This window comes from Stomoxys calcitrans, chromosome 1, assembly GCF_963082655.1.
Source record: "Stomoxys calcitrans chromosome 1, idStoCalc2.1, whole genome shotgun sequence".
NCBI classification, from domain to species: Eukaryota; Metazoa; Arthropoda; class Insecta; order Diptera; family Muscidae; genus Stomoxys; species Stomoxys calcitrans.
Genome location: NC_081552.1, coordinates 155,391,624 through 155,411,942, shown reverse-complemented (window position 1 = coordinate 155,411,942; position 20,319 = coordinate 155,391,624). Strand labels below are relative to the sequence as shown.

Genomic DNA, 20,319 nt, shown 5'->3' with positions numbered 1-20,319 from the left:
TTTTCCATATAAAGTAAAAGAAGGCGCAGCAGAGCGGGCCCGGTTCAGCCAGTCATTAATAAACAAACAAACAAACAAGCCGACTACTGGTTTAGGTGTATGTCCGTAGTGGCACCCTCGCACCCTCTTTTCAACCTAACCTTATCAGAATGTCCCATGAAGATATTTGCATGTTGTATAGTTAATTTTTCATCTAAAGAGTTCAACTTAAGCATTGAAGGTAAAATCACTTTCTTATAAGAAAGACATGTATGACAATATCGAAAATCTCTTTACAATAGCACATAACTTTTCAACCTTGCCCAGTAATAAAGTTTTTACAAAAAATCCATTTTATTGGTCTTTTGTTGTTTACGTATAATAATTCTAGGAAATGCATAACTATGTTAAATATTATTTTTGTTTTTCTGCAATATGAAAGTATTTAATAAATTACGTTTCAATGAACTCGTTTACAAATTTCATGTAAATAAAAACAAAAAAAAAAATAATTTATGGCCAAGTGTTTGAAAAAAAATTGTGTTACAACAATGGATCAAGACGCAATACGATTGCAAGTGGATGCAATCTGCAACTTGTTGTTAGTTACTTCTTTATAAATGGCTTTGGTTTATATGTTGTAGCTTAGGGTTAAACATTATTCTCTCTCAACTTTAATAATTTGCCTCTTCAAGTATGGCCCAATTTATTGCTTCTTTAAATATGCGGTTAAAGAATCACGATCCCGTTCCAACCAGGCGGTGTTGAGGCGGATTGTTTCAACCGCTTGTGAAACAGTTCTTTCGGTACCTGGAAATTGTTTCAACTTAAAGAACTCTTCAACTTCAATAGCGCGTTCTTCAGATGCAAAATTTTCGATTAGGTATTTGATTAGGCGTGCTAACAAAAATCCACCCTGCAGGAGTAAAAAAAGAAAAAAGCGAAATGTTAATCATTATATTGACGAAAAGTTTAAAACAAATGAAAAGCTTTGATTAAAAATATCATTATAAATATAAATCTCTGTTGTTGTTGTAACCACATTTTCATGTGGAGGTGACGATCCTCGTCAAGCTCCTGTAGGTGAGCAAGCTTGTTCTGGTCCAAAGGACCGATCGCCGCGGGAACAGGGTGGCCCTTGGTTATTTAAAGGCGCCAATAACTCGCCTTGTCATATCGAGCATAGTTGGCACTCAGTAATTGTGCAAGAGCCGGTGCCACCCGACCTCTCGCTAAGACTCTCTGCTCTATACCGCTGATTGTCCGCGACTGCAGTTACACCTACTCCGGATGGAGCATTCATTCATTTTTATTAATCAAACATCGCCCACCCGGGCTTTACATTGATAGATTGGAACACTTTCAGGTTTTTATAATACAAAAATCAATACTAAAGTCTAATATAATACTATCACTAAAATAAATAAATAACAAATTTATTGAATGTAAAAAAAATTGTTAAAAAAAAAAATTAGTAACATAGTCTAACGCACAATTATCCGTTCAAACACCAAGAAAAAGCAGCAAATGTGAGATATTATCAGGGATGAAAATTAATTCAATTGAGTTGCCTATAAGAAATGTTGGATTAGCTTAGACTTAAAAGTTTGTTGACATACTGAGATGTTTTTAAGACTAGAAGGAAGAGTATTCCATAGCCTAGACAAGCGAATTACAAATGATCTTTCAAATACAACGTGATTGAAACTTTCAATACGAATTTGAGAGTTCCGGGTCGAATGCAAGAATTGAAAGTAAGGAAGAAGGTAACTGGGTTCACGGTACTTAAGGATATTGAAGAAAAAGCAGAGGCATCTAATATTGAGAAAGTGCTCAAAAGAGCATCCAAGTAATTGTTTCGCAAAGTATTCATAGTCTCGTCTAAAACGACGACCGTAAACAAACCGTAGTATGCTGTGGAAACACTTCTGAAGCCTAAGCAGATTAGTCCTATTGGATGCGGAATATACCTCAGCACCATACAATATATGAGGCATCAGCAACGAATGAGCCAGCATATATTTTAATTGTGTGGGTAAAATAACATTCAAAATGTAGAGCTTTTTAAGTATAAAGTTTAATTTGGAGCAGATTTGTGCAATGTGCAAGGAGAATACAATATCCGAATCATAGTATCAGTCGATGTGACAACATTGTTTTGAACAATAATATTTTGAGGAGAGTAGTGATGACGTGAGCTATTGAATACCACGCATTTTGTTTTACCAATGTTAATTGTTAAGTTATTTGACCGAGCCCATTGACAAACTCGTCCAATATCTTCATCAAGGTTCGAGATGCAACTTTCTAACTTACCGGTGTCAGCTGTACTTAACAACTGAAAATCATCGGCATATATTGCTAAATCTACATGTTGAACACAAGAACGAAAGTCATTAACATAGAGCATAAACAAAACAGGTCCCAAGACAGAACCTTGGGGTACACCAGTAGAAACAGAATTACCATTAGAAACACGATCATTGCAGACTACATACTGCGAGCGATTTGACAAAAATGACATAAGAAGTCTACAAGAGGTATGCGACAAATTGAAATTGTTAAAGAGTTTTAAAAAAAGAATGTCATGGTCAACAGAATCGAAAGCTTTGCTGAGGTCAAGTGCGGCAAAATACAGGGATTGCCTTTATCAACAGCACGCCTGATCTCATCAGTAAGTTTGACCATAAGAGATGTGGTACTGTGGTGTTTTCTAAAACCCGATTGACAAGGGTCAATCAATGAAAAACGATTAAGATGATCCACAAGTTGATCTCTTATTATTATTTCAAATGCCTTCGATAATGCTGGAAGAATGGAGATTGGACGATAATCAGAACAACTTTGACCGGTAGTGTCTTTTTTCCGTAGGGGAGTAACTCTAGCTAGTTTCCATGCAACAGGAAATACAGGAAATAATACTATCGTCATTAGGATAGTATTAAAAAAATGTGGTATATGCTGCTGAATATAAGGTAAGATTAACTTAATAAATCGAATAGGTATACCATCGGTTCCCAAAGCATTCGACTTAATTCTAAATATTGCACATTGTAATTCGTCCGGATACATATTTCTAAAGTTAAGGGTGTTGTTACGGCTATCAGAGTAAGAACTATTTATTTGGCTAAAATCACATGGTAAGAATTAGAAGAAGTAAAATAATTATTCAACAAACTAGGATCTATATCACAATTGCTATCACATATAACTGAATCAAGACTGCCGGTAGAGCGTATTTTAAACCACAATTCTCTCGAATCTGTGGAACCAGCAAAAAAACGAGCACCATATGAGCGTTTAACCCTTCTTATAGTATTACGAGCCATAGCCTTGTATCTCTTATGCCGCAAGTCATTACTGGCAGAGGGTTCTTCAATAGAAGCGCGATATGCCAAATCCCTGTTAAGGATAGCTAACCGCACATCATTATTATTGTACCATTCTGGTTTGCCATATCTAATTATTTTCGTTTTCTCAGGAACATGCTTGTTAAACCAAATATAAAGTTTTTCATTTAAAACTGATAGCTGTAAGTTCGTATCAGTAGTACAGTAATTGACGAAAATTCGAAGTCTCTGGACGCGCCCGGTAGCTCGCAACTAAGCTTCTCATGACAGTAATGAGCACCACACAGATCGGACCTCAATGTTCCAGCGTGTGTGGTGCTCACGGCCAACGGTTTAACGTCATCCATGCTTTCTTTAACAACTGGAGTTCCCCAAGGACCTATTCTCGGTCCCCTTTTGTTTATTCTGTACGTCAATGACATGAAACAAGCTATTGATACTGTTGCCTGCAAACACATTTTTGTTTAGGCTGATGATGTTTTTCTTCTGTTTGGTGGTCATCGTTGTTCATCGGGTCTATTGAAAGCTAGTATTAACGATTCTCTTGCGTTGGACTTCTGTTAATCACCTTACAGTTAATTCATCCAAGACCAAGGCTATTATGTTCGGATCTAATGATCTTAACATCTTTGATTTTAATATTGTGATGAACGGTGTTTGGCACTTGGCATTGTCCTCGATTCGAGATTCACATTTAAATCGCATATTGATTTGGTTTCTTGTAGGGTGTGGAGTTCATTGAGAAGAATTTACGCTTCTAATATTTACTCGCCTACTTCTGTGGGGAAATGCCTTGCTCATACCCTTTAGCTGTCCCAAGTTATGTATGACCTTGAGGTTTTTCCGGTACTAACTTAATTCATATAGCGTCGATTAAACGGATCGTGAATACGATCGTGCGCTTTGTTTATAATGTTAATAGGCGTGACCACATTTCGAATTATGTACAGCAGTTCCTAGGTTGTCCATTTGATGATTTCATTAAATTCCGTTTACTTCTTATGTTCCATAAAATCATCAAATGTGGGCGACCGCTTGCTCGGTATGAAAGCTTTATGTTTAGTGGTAGGTCCGCCAGAAATCCGCAAATAGTGATTCCACTTATTAGGAATTCTATTTATATGAAGTCGTTGCTAGTTAGAGTTGCTCTTTGCTGGAATTAGAATATTTTAACCATTTAGTACCCGCCCCTTAGTTACAATTCACATTTGTATATACGTTTAAGTTAATTTGACCGACTTTCATTGCAATTTTATCACTGACCTAGTTAATTTCTTTTGGCAATTAAACTTCAGGTATGTTCATAAATATATTTTTGTGTATTACGGCTGGGGAGTCAATTTTGCTACTTATTAATTTTTTATTTAGATTTTATTTTTTACTGTTTTCATATCGTATAGATACAATTTTTCTGGGGTAGCTTGCCTTGTAACACAGTTATTTGGCCGCATGGTTTTTTGTATTATATTGAAATAATAAATACACAAAAAAATTAACAAGTAAGAGCGTGCTACGTTGGCCGAACCTGGAAACCCATCACTATGGATTCTGCTAAAATATGGGCGCTATATCTGGTTATAGACACTATATGCAACATTTCCCTATAAATTTCAAAATTTATATGGGAGCTATATCATGTACTTGAACAATTTGGACCGTTCTAGTTGGAAGTCCTTACAGAATACTATTAGAAAAATTTCAACCAAATCGGATGAAAATTGGGGCTCCCAGGGGCTCAAGACGTTAAATCGGGAGATCGGTTTATATGGGAGCTATATTAGGTTATACACATATTCAGACCATACTTGGCGCAGTTGTTGGAAGTTATATGCAAATTGCAAATTTTGCCCATGAACATTCCACTAAGGAACATGGCAAACTTCTCACATATCAATGAGTGCAGTCCGATTCAAGTTTTTTTTAAGCTCAATGATAAGGGGCCTCCTTTTTATTGCCGAGTCCTAACGGCGTGCCGCACTGCGACACTTTTTTTGGAGAGAAGTTTTATAGTTGTTGGAAGTTATAACAGAATACAAATCGGACAAAAATTGCGGCTTCCAGGAGCTCAAGAAGTCAAATCGGGAAATCGGTTTATATGGGAGATATATCGAAATCTGAACCGATATGGCCCATTTGCAATCCCCAACGACCTACATCAATATTAAGTATCTGTGCAAAATTTCAAGCGACTAGCTTAACGCGTTCGACCGCTATCGTGATTTCGACAAACGGACGGACATGGCTACTTCGACTCAAAATGTCGAGACGATCAATAATATATATGCTTTATAGGGTCCTAGATCAATATTTCGAGGTATTACAAATGGAATGACTAGCTTAGTATACCCTTATCCTATGATGGTGGGTATAAAAATTACTATGAACACAGACGACTTATTTTGGGACCAAATTTCGACGTACAACCTCAATTATCCGGTTCGCTCGGGACCGAGCTTAGCACGGAAAATCGCACAGCACTACATCGTTGATGATTATATTAACGGACGTTATAAGAAAATGCAGAGTTTCCATGCAACTTCTCCCATCGGACGCCTGCCCGGGTCGTGGTTGGGGGAATGCTCGTCAGATATGACGGGTACCGCAAAAATAAAATATGCGGGGCGAACCAAAAAGTTAGCACAAGTAATAAAATCCACCGTATAAATGGAGTCGGCCTTTTGTTGTCGCCGAAAGTAAAGCGAGCTCTTCTATCATACAATTTCATATCATGACGGCAAGAATTAATTCAAAATTCCGCAAAATATCTATTGTGCAATTCTACGCGCCAATAGACTCCAATGAAAACGAAACAAAGGATCAATTCTATTCCCTACTCGATTCAGTTATGTGAGATTATAATGTCAAGGTAGGCAATAACAACAATAATTTACAATCAATCATGGGAATGCAAGGACTTGGCGATACCAGGAATGACATTGGCGATAGATTGGTTGATTTCTGCGCAAGAAACCGGCTCCTTATTGCAGGCACAAAATTCCTCCACAAAAATATACACAAATACACTTGGGAATCACCAGGTGGAAATACCCGTTATCTAATCGGCCACGTACTTATCAGTAAACTCTTTCTGGGTTCGCTGTTGGATGTGAGAACTAGACGTGGAGGCGACATTGATAGTGACCACATGCTCTTAGTGGCCACTCTACGTCTACGCCCAGCCGTCGTGAAAAGGACTCAAACAAACTCAAAGATGAAACGCGTCCCATAGTGGTTGATGTGTGTTGCGATCTCTGGCTTTCCTTTTCCATTTGCAAAGAAAATCTCCGATCATTGAGCTCGTCTCGAAAGAGAAACAAACAAAAATTGTGAAATGTAAAAACTTGAAAATGAAAAAGCACAAAGTTCAACTTCTTAAACCTAAAAGACCCCGAAACATGCCACGAATACAAGGCAACATTAACGGAGAAGCTGCAAAATAACACCCTGAAGTGGACCGACATAACAGCAACATGTACGTAGACGGCCACCTCTATCATAGGCATTGCTCGACGATCCTAAAAACCATGGATAAGCAACAAAACTAAAGAGGAAATAAAACACTGGAAATTCTACGCAAGGTTCTGCTACGGGCAAAATCAAGTGTAACTAAAATTGCGGCCAGGACTGAATATCGCGCCTCGCTGGTCAAGAGTCTAGTTCGCAGAGATAAGCGAATATATATTAATATGTTGGCAGAGCAAGCCGAAAGTCTGTAAAACAAACGAGCGGCAATAGTATAAGCCCAACGGCAATAAAAAAATATGAGGACAGATCGGAATTAACAACACCCGAAGAGCAATTAGGGCGATGTCGCGGTTTCTTTAGCTCAAGGACGTAAGCTCCGACCCTCTGACCCCCCTGTGCGCCGAAACCCACACAGGGTTATATCTACGGCCCCACCCACCTGCAAAGAAATTGTGGGTGGCAAATCACCCATATATTATCAGGCCGGCAATAATATACCTGTTGAACTGTTGCGGTATGGGGCATACCCCATAGCTCGAGCGATCACCCCAATAATCAGGGATACAGCCTGGGATACAAACGCTGTCCTCACGGAATGGAAGAAGTGAAATCATGGTCACAATCCCAAAGAAGGGGATTACATTGCTAAACGCAATCAATAAAGTGATGGCAGGTCTTCTTCTGGAGCGTATTTCGCCTGCATTAACAGGACGTTATTGTGCCGACCACATTCACTCTCTGCGCATAATCATTGAACAATCTGCAGAACTTAATACACACCTATACCTTTTATTCATCGACTTCGAGCGTGCGGTTGACACAGTTTCGCGAAGTTCAATGTGGAGCCCGGTGTTTATAAAGGGCATCCCTGAAAAAATCATGAAACCAATTAGGGATCTATATAGGAATGCTGAAGTTTCAGTCCGTTTCAATGGAAAAGAGAGCATAGCTTTCAGGATCGACAGAGGAGTGCAGCAGGGTTGCATCCTGTTTTTTATTAGACTCCGTATTAGAAGCAACTAATGCTGAGACATCCTATGGCGTACGCTGGGGTATTAACGACTTTCTCGGAAACATTGATTACGCGGATGATTTATGCCTCTTTGCGCATCGCTTCGAGCACATAAAGGCGAAACTGGAACAACTGAATGAAAATGCTGCCAAAGAAGGCCTGACGACAAACATAGCAAAGAACAAGGAAAGGAACATCAAATCTGACACCGCTCACCATAAACGACCATAGCATTGACGACGTTGACAACTTCTCTTATCTTGGCAGCAAAATAACAAAGGACGAAGGATCAGAAGCAGACATACGCATATCAACAAGGCTAGAAGCGCCTTTCTTAAACTCAACAAAGTCTGGAGATGCAGTGACATCTCACATAACACAAAAGTCAGAATCTGCAACAGTAGTGTGAAATCTATTATATTATATGGTTGTACAACTTGGAGCTAGCCACAAACGACTACCCATAAAGTCCAAATTTCATAAAACGCTGCCTACGACAAATACTTAGAATTTTCTGGCCAAAGCGTATTCCACATTTTGGCTACGCGGTCCACAAAGGAGCGATCATAAACGGTATATAAAAACGAGGTAAAAGAAGTTGATGTATACGAGAAAATCTGGGCGAAGATCATAAACAAAACGTACTACAATATTGAAAAATGTCTCTAGCTTGTCAAATTGTTCGCGTGTAGTACCAGTAATCATCTCAATGCCATAGCAAATAGTGGACATTAGGTAAGAAAATGCATGTTGCCTTCTTATAAATTCTGGCAAATAAACATTAACACCATCATATTGTACAATGTAGTAAGGACTCTCGGAAATAAAGAATCAATGTAGCATGAAAAACTTCAATTACTACTCCCAAACACGTCATCTTATCGACTATATCTACCATCGATATGTATGTCCAATACCACATCAGGAGGACTACGAAACCTTAAGAGACTAGGAGAGGTGATCGATCCTTTGGACGGGCTTGCTCACAAACAGGAGCTTGACGTGAAATTGTGGCTACAACAACGGCCTAACAGAAATATAGAAAAATTCTACTTTGGTATTTCTTTAAAAAAAACCGTGGATGAGTAGGTTTGGGGTCTTCATATTCGTTATCCTGATCTTAAGACAATTAGCCCAATAAAAGGACTAATTAATAATTAAATAAATTTTAGTGGCAGTCTGCTAAGACATTTTAGTTCATCGTGATTCCATTGAAACTGGTGAAGCAAGATGACTTTTAGTTTCTGCCGATGGATCAACCAGTTCGCGTAAAAGCCTAATAACTTGCGAATGTTCATGTCTCTTAATTCAAAGTTTTTAAAGAAATAGATAATGCACTACGAAAAATAAAATGGCAAAAATTCAGAATTCCAATACTTTTTTATAAAGCGCTTTTAATAAACGAACTAGCTAAAAGTCTTACTGCTTATGTTATAGCGAATTACCTGATATTGTTCCAATAGTTTTTGATTGTTGTCTTTAAAGAATTGCCATGCCATATCTCGACCCTTAGGATTTACAGCTACAGCCACAATGACAAATACCGAGTCTTGAGCACGAACTTCACCCTTCACATAAAAAAAATATGTGTATCAGTTTGATAGTTGGAGGAAAAAAAAAACATATAAATATTCTATCCTTATTAAATACTTACAGACATGGCAAAATCAATGACTTTTCGTAATAAGTCTACATTTCCTATACAACCTAAAGCACGAGATATACGATCTTGTTCCTCATGTAAGTCGGTGGCTCTATACAGCGTTAACATTTCATTGAAAATACTTTCATCGCCCTCTTGCAATACGGCCTTGTAGCAAGTTGAACGCAAATCAGCGGGAACTGGACAAACGTTGTTGGCGTGATTACGGAAACTGTAAATAAATTTTAATGCTATAAATAAAGATCAGTTACACAGCGATATTACATTACCGTTTCTTTGCCTCATCAATAATGTCGTTGCAGCGGAAAGACACCAAACGTGATAAAACAAGACTGCGCAGCAGAGTGTCTAAATGATTTTCACCCTCACGTACTTCCCAACCCAAGCGCTCAGCTACAGGGCGATACAGTTTTTCTCCATATTTATTAAAGTGGTCCATCAGGTCGGTGTGCGATATGAGTATGTGAAGATTTGACAAGGAGTTTGTAATAGCAGTCCACACTGTATAGTTGGTTTCATTGCGATATGAATCGATTAGTTCTAATACTTCCGCAGTGCTAGCTTGACCTGCTTGTACCATAGCAAACATATCGTCAATTAGACCCAAACGATCCAATGGTGGCAATTCCATGTTGCGAACAGCCGGCATAAGTTTCTCCAGCATATCTTTTGAATAGCGTGTTCGGTAATAGCCCACGGTTCCTGGATTCACCTTTATCCAGTCTTCTGCGCTCACATCGTCCAACACCACCTCCAAAGATTTTTCGTTTAATAGAAAAGTCTTTGCGATAGTCTGGGGATTTTTCGAGGTAGATATGGTGATTGGTATGACCCATATGTAGTCTCCGTCGGGTTTGGAGCCATCGGCGGTAAACTTGCTTTGTGACAAACGAAGCAACCGTTTGTTCCCCTCTAATTGCTTGTCTTCTACACTTACGACAGGGAAGCCCTTTAATTTAATCCATGTAGACATTACCTCCGCGACAGGCTTTGAACTAGCCTCTTGCAAGGCGTCCCAAAGATCTTCTGTGCAGGTATTTTTGTACTGATGGCGAGTTAAGTACGTGTGCATACCTTTACGGAAATCAGCTTCCCCAATGTAATCATGTAGCATTCTTATGACAGAGGCTCCTTTATTGTAACTGATTTCATCAAAAATCTCATCAATTTCACAGGGGTGTCCAACTGGAACTTCAATGGGGTGGGAATTTTTTAGGGAATCCAATTCTAAGGCCCGCGTGTACATGTCGGTGACAAATTGCGTCCAAATATCATATTCCGGAAACAAATGATTAACACACAGGAACTCAACAAAAGACGCATATCCTTCGTTTAACCATAAATGAGTCCACCATTCCATCGTAACAAGGTTTCCTATATCAACGGAGTAATAAAATAAGTTCATGCTGATTAAATTCCGACAAAGTGTTCACTTACCGAACCATTGATGCGCTATTTCGTGACCTACGGTCAGAGCTATCGATTGTTTGCGCATCAACGAAGTATTCTTTGGGTCTACGAGAACAAAGGTTTCACGGTATGTCACCAATCCCCAATTTTCCATTGCACCAGCCGAGAAGTCAGAAATGGCAATAAGGTCCATTTTGGGCAGTGGATAGGCTATATTAAAGTAGCTCTTATAATATGGTAATACTTTCGTTGCTACTTCCAAAGCAAATAGGCCTTGTTCCTTTTTACCAACGGGTGTGTACACGCGAACTAAAACTCCATCCTCCGATTTTCCTTCAACGTAATCATATTCGCCGACAACAACAGCTACCAAATAAGTTGACATTATTGGTGTACGATCAAAGGAAATACGCCTCAATCCACTTTCTACTGAGGCCTCCTTAATAATAGGCATGTTGGAGAGAGCAACACGATCTTCCGGAACAATTAGGGAAACATCAAATGTAGCCTTAATTGCCGGTTCATCCCAACAGGGAAAACAGCGTCTGGCATCAGTTGCCTCAAACTGTGTAACGCCTGCGTAGCGTTCTTCACCGTTTTGCGTAAAGTACTTGCTTCGATAAAAACCTTTCATTTTATCGTTTAATTCGCCCTTAAATGACATATTCAGTTTGACCTCAGACCCGGCAGGCAATTCTTTACCAAATTGCAGTGTTGCCGTTTCATTTTCTGTGGAGTATTCAATTTTACTTGGCTTAAGCACTTCGTCATTAAACTCCAAATCGCTATCGCTAATGGTGACATCTAAAGCGTTTAATGTAATCAGATTGGTTGGAGAAATAATCTGCAAAGAACAAAATTTATGTTTAAATACTAAAAAAAAAGTAAACTACGTCTTGTTTCTAATATGAAGTAAGGTATGCATAATAATACAACATATTACCCCATTTGTTCACGATTTTTTGAGTTGCTCTTCGAAGATTTTTAAGCCTTCGGCCATTGTTGTTTTTTTTTTACAAATTTTACAGCTTTTCAGTTTTTGTAGATCTCCTCTGTAGAAGTACTACAGTGGAACGCTCTTTTCATGTCAGAGTGGCTCGGCTGTACAATTCATTGCCTCTGGCCTTTAGACACTTTATTTTCTCTCCTTATACATTTCGTAATGAGCTATACAAGCTTGATAAACCCGCGTAATTAATTATATCCCATTTTAATAATTTTGAGTTTAATAAAAATGAGTAGTCTACCACTCATTCATTTACTTGTATTAAGTTGGTGGTTGATTTTTTTTAACTTAATTTCATTTGTTCTTATTGTTATGACATTACTATTTATACAGCCTTATTCACAAAAAAAAAAAATTAAATTGGTTTATAAACCGAAAATCGACAAAATATGTCTTTTTGTTAAGGCCTGGTCATGCTCTCTTAAATGTAGAATAAATGTATCGTAAATGTAAAGAGCCAATTATGTTTTTTACGAAACGTAGCATTTGACATAACAAACAAAACAATTTTATATTTTTATCAAAAAAAGATTTGAAGCGTAGAAAGGGTCTGACGTCGGAGAACTTCAAGCATACTTCAAGGGCAAATGGCGCTCCACGAAATGTTACGAGAAGTCGCAACATTTCGTCTCTCCAACTTAAAGGAGCACGCGATGGCGACCTTCCTGTAAATTGAAGATGGGTCGACAGTCACCGCTCTAAACCGCCCGAATTTCTCTCTGCGCACGGACTGTATGCTACGTGAGAGGAATATCAACGTGGACTTCGGATATACAATAACTAGATTAGAAGGCGGGTGATAGGGAGAACGTTCTGGGATGGGTATTCTCGGAAGAATGATCGCAATGCTAGATATGCAAAATATCAAGGTTCCCTTCTGGATACTATGGTGGTATGCGGTGGGGACACTGAGTAGGGTTTCAGACTACTTGGTACCGAGACCGATTCAAAAAGAGATCCGGGGACTACTATGTTGGAATAGAATGATACCTCCGCCTTTATAGATGACTCCAAGATGGAGGCAGAGACTAGATTGGAGCTATTCGTGTATGTTCTTGAAAGGCAGTGAGGTCGAAGTGTTTGGCAGACCGTGTGGAATCCCTGAATAGACTCTCCACATAGTGCTAACATGGATTTGGGATACGATTGCGCCGATTTGGCGCTATTTTTGTAATTACTTCTTATGTATACAAGTGTTTTCACATATTTCTCACTATTTTATTTCCTTTTAACCACAGGTCGGACTGGCCACCTAGTTAACTCATCTTTTCATGATGGGCATAACATATTGTAGATTGTAACAAATTGCACAGAGAAATCATGGAATATCAGTTTTGTAAATAAAAATTTTGATTTTGAAATTTGTGTAAACTTCAAATTTTATCAGCTGACACGAAAACGGAACGTAAAATTTTGTTTTTAACTGAATTTTACATTCCGGTTCCGGAGGCCACCGTAGCGCAGAGGTTAGCATGTCCGCCTATGACGCTGAACGCCTGGGTTCAAATCCTGGCGAGACCATAAAAAAAAAATTTTTTTTCAACGGTGGTTTTCCCCTCCTAATGCTGGCAACATTTGTGAGGTACTATGCCATGTAAAACTTCTCTCGAAAGAGGTGTCCCACTGCGGCACGCCGTTCGGACTCGGCTATAAAAAGAAGGCCCCTTATCATTGAGCTTAAAACTTGAATCGGACTGCACTCATTGATATGTGAGAAGTTTCCCCCTGTTCCTTAGTGGAATGTTCATGAGCAAAATTTGCATTTTACATTCCGGTTACTGTCCACAGACGTTCGGTAATCATTTGTTTGTGCATACATATGCCAAAACAAAACAGCTGACACGTACATCTAGATTTACAGTATATTTACGAGAGCATAACCAGGACTTTATTCACAAACGAATAATAGCCTATTTTTCCTTTTTTTAAACCTATTTTAAATTTGAAAAAGTTATTGTATACTCAACCCTTCTTTGACATTCAGAAAAATTACAAAATGGATTACAGATGAAAATTTACATTAAGTCAACTAGACACCAATGAATCTTTGTTCCAGGGCACTACAATTCGATTTCCGACTATGCAAAGGTAATTCCTGCCAATTTTGTGCACAAAAAATTTACAGTGTATGTACCAGAACTTCAACATGGCGAAAAATGGTCAAGTTTGATTCTACACGTTTTGGTCTAATAAAAAGACGAAATATTTGAAAAGCGGATTTTTTCATCCATAATGTACATTTTGATTCTTTGTTTTCGCTATTTTTCAATAAATTGTAAATTACAGTATAATAGGTTAGGCTAGGTTGAAAAGAGGGTGCAGATATTAATCCGTCCCATGCCACTATAGATATACACCTAAGCAAATACTCGGCTTTTGTGCGCTCTAAAAACTTAAAAGTAACCTCGAAAAAGAAAATCTAAGTTGGGAATTCCGTGCTACTTACAAAATCCTTAATTGTTTTGCCATGCCACGCCCCTAAGTTGGTTCATGTCTGGTATTGTGTCCCCACCAAAGTGCCGGTATCTGTTAGACGCGAAAGCCGGGCAATGACAAAGCAAAAATGGCCTTTACCGCCAAATTGTCTGCCCTTCATTCAACACACCACTTCACGCATTCCGTGATCGCCCAGATCTCCGCCTGCAGGACCGTGTTATGGCCAGACAGTCTAAAACTGATCTCAGTCGCTTAGTTCTCAATGTCCCACTCTGTCCTCTAGCTTCGATTCATCCGTGTAACATGATCTTCCAGATGGCAATACTAGGGTTCCGTGAATCTAAGAGTGTGCCGCTGGCAGTAGTCCCTGCGATCGGTCTCAGGTATTCGATCGGAAAACTCTTCCCTTCCTTCCAGATTTCCTATCGTCGATTATACCGTAATGGGATGATCTGCTCCCGTCCTCAATCCATTCTCCCATCGCCTTAAGTCTCATAGTCGCAGTGGCTGCCTCTCACTTCGGGTCGGATATCTAGAATAATCTCCAGTGCCCTAGTGGGCGTGGTCCTCATCGCTCCGCCTATGCCAAGACAACATGTTCTCTGAACCTGTTGTATAGTCCTTATGTTACACTTTTTCTCCATAGCAGTCCACCAAACTACTGAGGCGTAAGTAAGCATTGGTCGTACCACGCTCCTGTAAAGCCAGTGTACTATCCTCGGATTAAGGTCCCATTTCGAGTCTACGGCCCGTCTACGTAGTACCAAACATCTGTGAGCCTTCTCAGTACGCTCCTGAATGCGACACTTTCCTGTCCAAGACCACACCTATATTTGACCTTGTCAGACATCGAAATCGTTTCGTTAAGGAAACGTGGTGCGTCAAATTAGCCCACCTTCATTTTCCTCGTAAACACCTCGAGACCAGTATAATAAATAATTTCATGAGATGCCATATATTAGTATGGTAAAACAAACAAACAAACTCGGATTCCGAATAAGATCCGGTTCATGGAGCAGAAAAACAAAATATCATTTTTGAAGTTGCAGATTTTTGTTTGTTTCTCTTTCGAGACGAACTCAATGATCGGAGATGCAAATGGAAAAGGAAAGCCAAAGATAGCAACACACACCAACCACTATGGGAGGCGTTTCGTCTTTGGTTAGAAGACTTCAACCATATTAGGTGTGATGGCTTCAAGGGCCGTGTCACATTTACCAAGCTCGACAAACCTGCTTATTAGCTGTACTTTTCCCAATGCATGTATTTTTGTGTAATGACAGACATTCTGTCAATGGCAAATTACACTTCTTCCGTACTACAGAATTTTGTTATTTAGTTATGTTTTTTTTAACAAAATCTAGATTAGGTGTATATTTCATATGTTATTACATTGAAAATGAGAATACACATGCTCACATTTATTTTTTACCCAGGGTTTCGGATACATTCAAATCGGCACTAAATGAAAATTGCTATGGAAACTGAAAATGTTGCCAGAACAAAACGAATTTTTGTTCATAAGTCTATTTTAACTATTGGCTTCTTATCAAACGTTTTTGAATTCAAAATTTTAAAATAGGTTTATTAGACAACAACTGTTCAATAACAAAAATGCACCTTAAACCCACCTTACCTAACTTTTTTTTTAAATAAGGCTGATAGTGTTTACGCAAAATTAAAAATCTCGCTTGAGTAGTATACAATTCTCCTACTATTTATTTTATTCTTAAGAAATTTTATATTGAATGTTTTAAAATATATGTAGTACTATAGCCATATATGCTCTGACGACTTGGCTAATTAATTGGCAAAACAAAATTAAATGAGATATGAAATATATACTGAAAATTTTTATTTAATTAAAAACTTAAATATATGCACTCAGAAAAAAAGGTGCGCATAAAATAAATTAGTTCAAATAAGTTAGCCAATTTTAATCTAATTTGATTAAAACAAGGAAAAATTGCAAGTTCTTAATAAGTTTTACTCATCTGTAATAAGTGGCAATTGGTTCATAAACATGAGTTTGGGAAGTCATTTTACTGAACAAAGTTATTTCTCGACATGTTAAATATTCCTATAAAATAAACAAACGTTTTTTTTATTAACCCAATATAAATATGTTATTTTGAGTTCAACATTTGCTACCAACCTATGTTTTTCAAATTGAATAAATATTCGCTTAAAATAGTTTACGAACTTACTTAATTTGAGTAGTATTGAATAAGTTTAATTCAAATAAATGTTTTAATATAAACTTTTTTAAGGATAAACTTAAGTTGACAAAATTTGTAACAGAGATGATTAAATCCATTAACTACTCAGTAATACCAAGCCTAGATTAAAAATAGAATATATGAAAGAATGTTTTATTTGTGACTTCACTTGGTATACGATAATAGATCCATGTTAAAAACTCTAAATAAAATTACCATTAATGTTTATGACTCGTACAAATTCTTATTTAAAAAAGAAAAATTCTCTTTTACATTCTCATCTGTCGATCGGACAATATACTTGTTAACCTGCGCTGTGACAGATTCATCATATGTCTGTCTGTTCATAAAAAACAAATATGTAGTTGAGCACCATGCGTAGTGTCATAAACCATTCAAAGCAATACCCAACTGTATGGGCCCGCCGACGAAAAGCCGTTGTTCCATGTGCGTGTGCATAAACACACAGGTAACAGCTATAAGTCAAGCAAACCAAACCCGTGTTGAACAAACAGTTCAACTTACAACGATAAGTTTGATGTGCGCGTTCTCCGAGAGAAGTCGTGAACGGTAACAAGAAAAATATTAAAAATCTAAAATAAAATTAGGAAGGTAACTTTGGCGAGGGCGATAACCCTTTCTTCTTTCTGTTCATCTCAGAAAACAATTTCAGGAAGAAATGTAATATGCCGCAATTGCAGTGGTAAAGCAAAAATTAGTTATCATTGCTTCTGCTCAGAATAAAGCGTAACACGGCTCAACATTTTGGCAAACCAAACATTATTCAGTTATTTTATTGGAACTTTGATTACAGGAACTTTTTAAACTGAAATTCGAACTGCAATTTATGCAGCAGTGAAATAAAAACGCAGATGCTAATTAGAGATGGACGTACACCTTTTTTTTGTAAGTATTAAAAATGGAAAAATTTTCAGCGATGGCGACATTTGTGAGCTACTGTTCCATTTGGTATGGCAGCCGTGTAAAAACTTCTCCACAAAGAGATGTCGCCCTGCGGCACGCCGTTCTGACTCAGCTATAAAAAGGAGGTCCCTTATCATTGAGCTTAAACTTGAATCGGACAGCACTCATTGAAATGTGAGAGGTTTCCCCTGCTCCTTAATGGAATGTTCATGGGCAAATTTGCAAAAATTTTGAGTTCAGTTCAAATTTTAATACACGTTTGTTCAATATATGCCCTCAAAAACAATAATTTAGTCCCATTTAGTTCACGTTGAATCATAAGGGATGATATTATCATTATTTTTTAGGTCTACATGGACTAAAAAAGAATAAAAATGTCTTTAGCGCTATAGGAAGTTCAACTTTATTCAAAAACAGTTTATTTTAACTCAAACATGGGTTCACTTTTTTTGGTGTAGAGACCCTATTTGTCTCGCTAATGGGGCAGTATTTTTTAAGGTTAGGTAGGGTTTACAAGAGGATTACATATTTGAATAAATAAATCTAAACTCTTACAGCCGTATTCACAAAAATTTACTTCACTCAGAAAAAATGCTTCATAAACAACTTAAACAATTTATTTAATTAAGCAAGTCAATTTTAATATAATTTGGTTAAATTTTGAATAAAACAAGGAACAATTGCAAGCGTTATATAAATTGTTCACGTCTTTAATCAGAGGTAAAAAGTTCATTAACTTGAATTTGGTAAGTTATTTTACTTAACCAACATTTTATGGAACAAGTGAAATATTTATTTGGTAGACAACGCTTCTATTAGCTCAATATAAAAGTTTCGTTGTTTTCATTTCAATGATCCGTAAAATCGATTTTCTTCAAGTTGAATATAAATTTGTAAATTAGTTCATAAAATTTCCTAAATTTGAATAGTTTTGTGCAACTTAATAGAAGCACAAGTTTCAACTTAACATTTTGGTAAAATGAACTTGGGTTGGGTTTTTTTACTGAACTAAGCGAAACCACGGAATACCAAGTTTCGATTAATGTAATTACAAGTTTCTTAATTAGACAATTTGTCCTTAATTTGTTTTGCACGTAAATTTACATAAAATATTGAAATCGATGCTTAATTTGTTTCCAATACTTCATTTAGCATTTTTCACATTCATTCTATAGCATTCATGCAATCATCTCTGCTTCTTATTGAAGAATGTGCCATATTTTTTAAAGATCCTTTGGCAATTCATTCCCGCTAAGTTTTACCAATTATCACTATTAAATTAGTTCAGATTTACACTATGTTTGTTTTGTGTAATCGTTTAGCATAAAGCAGTTTTTATTCAAGATATGAATAATATGGAGCGAAAAACGGAATAAAGTACCTATTACGGTTTTTACTGGCAAACATAACTTATTACAAAATAATATGTTAATAGAAAGCTAATTTAATGATCTTTAAAGCTTTGTGTTCAATTTTAAGATATTTTTTAAATTATCCACATAATGTATGTTAAAGAAATTTTTAGCAGTATTTCATTTGATCAGACCGAGTTTTTTTGCTGATGAATTTATGTGTTCTTAAAAAATGAACTTTTCCAGTGCCATAATATTTAAATACCTTTAAAAATCGCTAAATGTCCATTGAAAAAAATTAATAAAATGCTTAATAATGCCAGACTCCAAAACAATTCCAGTTTTGATCGCGGAAGTGAATGGTCGTATCTAAATACATACAGCGGTCAAAAAAAGTATTCATCATTCAATGTTTTTTTTTTTTTAACAAGTCTACAAAAGACAATTGGAATAAAAACATATTAAACTAATGATGCAGTAGTGCTTGTGTGATATATATGTACACAATTTCATTGTTTTTAAAGAAAAAAATAGTATTTATTGGAACAAAAAGGGCCATTTTACAGCTGAACACAAAAAATTAAACAAAAAAAGTATTCATCATTGCAAAAAAACAAAAAAATAAATAACATAATTTAAAAAAAATTAATACTTTGTTATTCGACCACCGCGTCTTATAACTTCTTTTAAACGGTTTGACATCGATTGGACTAATTTAGCGGTTATATTTTGGTCTATATTAGTCCATTCCTCCATTATCACCTGTTGCATTTGACTCTTGCTCGAAAAATTGCGCGTTCTCAATTTGCGTTCGAGATGTTCCCAAAGATGTTCAATTGGGTTCAAGTCGGGACTTTGAGGAGGAGTTTTAATGACTTTGGGGCAGTTATACAGCATCCACATCTTGGTATTTAAAGCAGAATGTTTGGGGTCATTATCTTGATAATATTGAAAGTTATTACCAAGCCCAAGTTTTACAGCACTATCTTTTAAATTCCTCTTTAAAATGTCAATGTAATACTTATGATCCATTACTCCATTAATAATTTCAAGATTTCCCGCTCCTGAAGCCGCCATACACCCCCAAACCATTAAACCACCTCCACCATGTTTTACAGTAGCAACTGCGTTTCGTTCTTCAAGCTCTGTATTTGGTTTTCTGTACACTATGACCTTTCCATCGCACCCAAAAAGATTAAACTTGCTCTCGTCTGCAAAAATGACTGTTTTCCAAAATTATTCGGGCTGTTTTACATACATTTATGCGAAGTTTAGCCTTTTCACTCGGTTTATTTTATTTATAAAGGGCTTCTTACGTGCAGTTCTTCCTCTGTAACTATGCCTTTTGAGTGTATTTCGAATTGTTTGTGTAGTAACTTCCTTCCCTAAATATTCCATAGTGTTTTTACGAAGAATGGTCGCATTTGTCTTCGGAGTTTTCTGAACTTGCCGCACTAGCCAACGCACATCTCCAACTGAAAGTGCTTTTGGTCGACCAGATCT

General features: G+C 37.1%; 1 protein-coding gene across 2 annotated transcripts in view; it reads right to left on the bottom strand.

Moving 5' to 3' along the window:
• Positions 1-314: 314 nt before the first annotated feature.
• LOC106088627 (puromycin-sensitive aminopeptidase) overlaps positions 315-20,319 on the bottom strand; it is a 42,528-nt gene continuing 22,523 nt past the window's right edge. For both annotated transcript variants that reach the window (XM_059360111.1, XM_013254224.2), the window contains exons 3-7: positions 10,907-11,723; positions 9,739-10,843; positions 9,461-9,680; positions 9,252-9,374; positions 315-895 (exon numbers count right to left, since the gene is read on the bottom strand). In XM_059360111.1, coding sequence (XP_059216094.1) covers positions 686-895; positions 9,252-9,374; positions 9,461-9,680; positions 9,739-10,843; positions 10,907-11,723 — 2,475 coding nt within the window. In that variant the 3' untranslated portion in view covers positions 315-685. The remainder of the gene's footprint in view (positions 896-9,251; positions 9,375-9,460; positions 9,681-9,738; positions 10,844-10,906; positions 11,724-20,319) is intronic.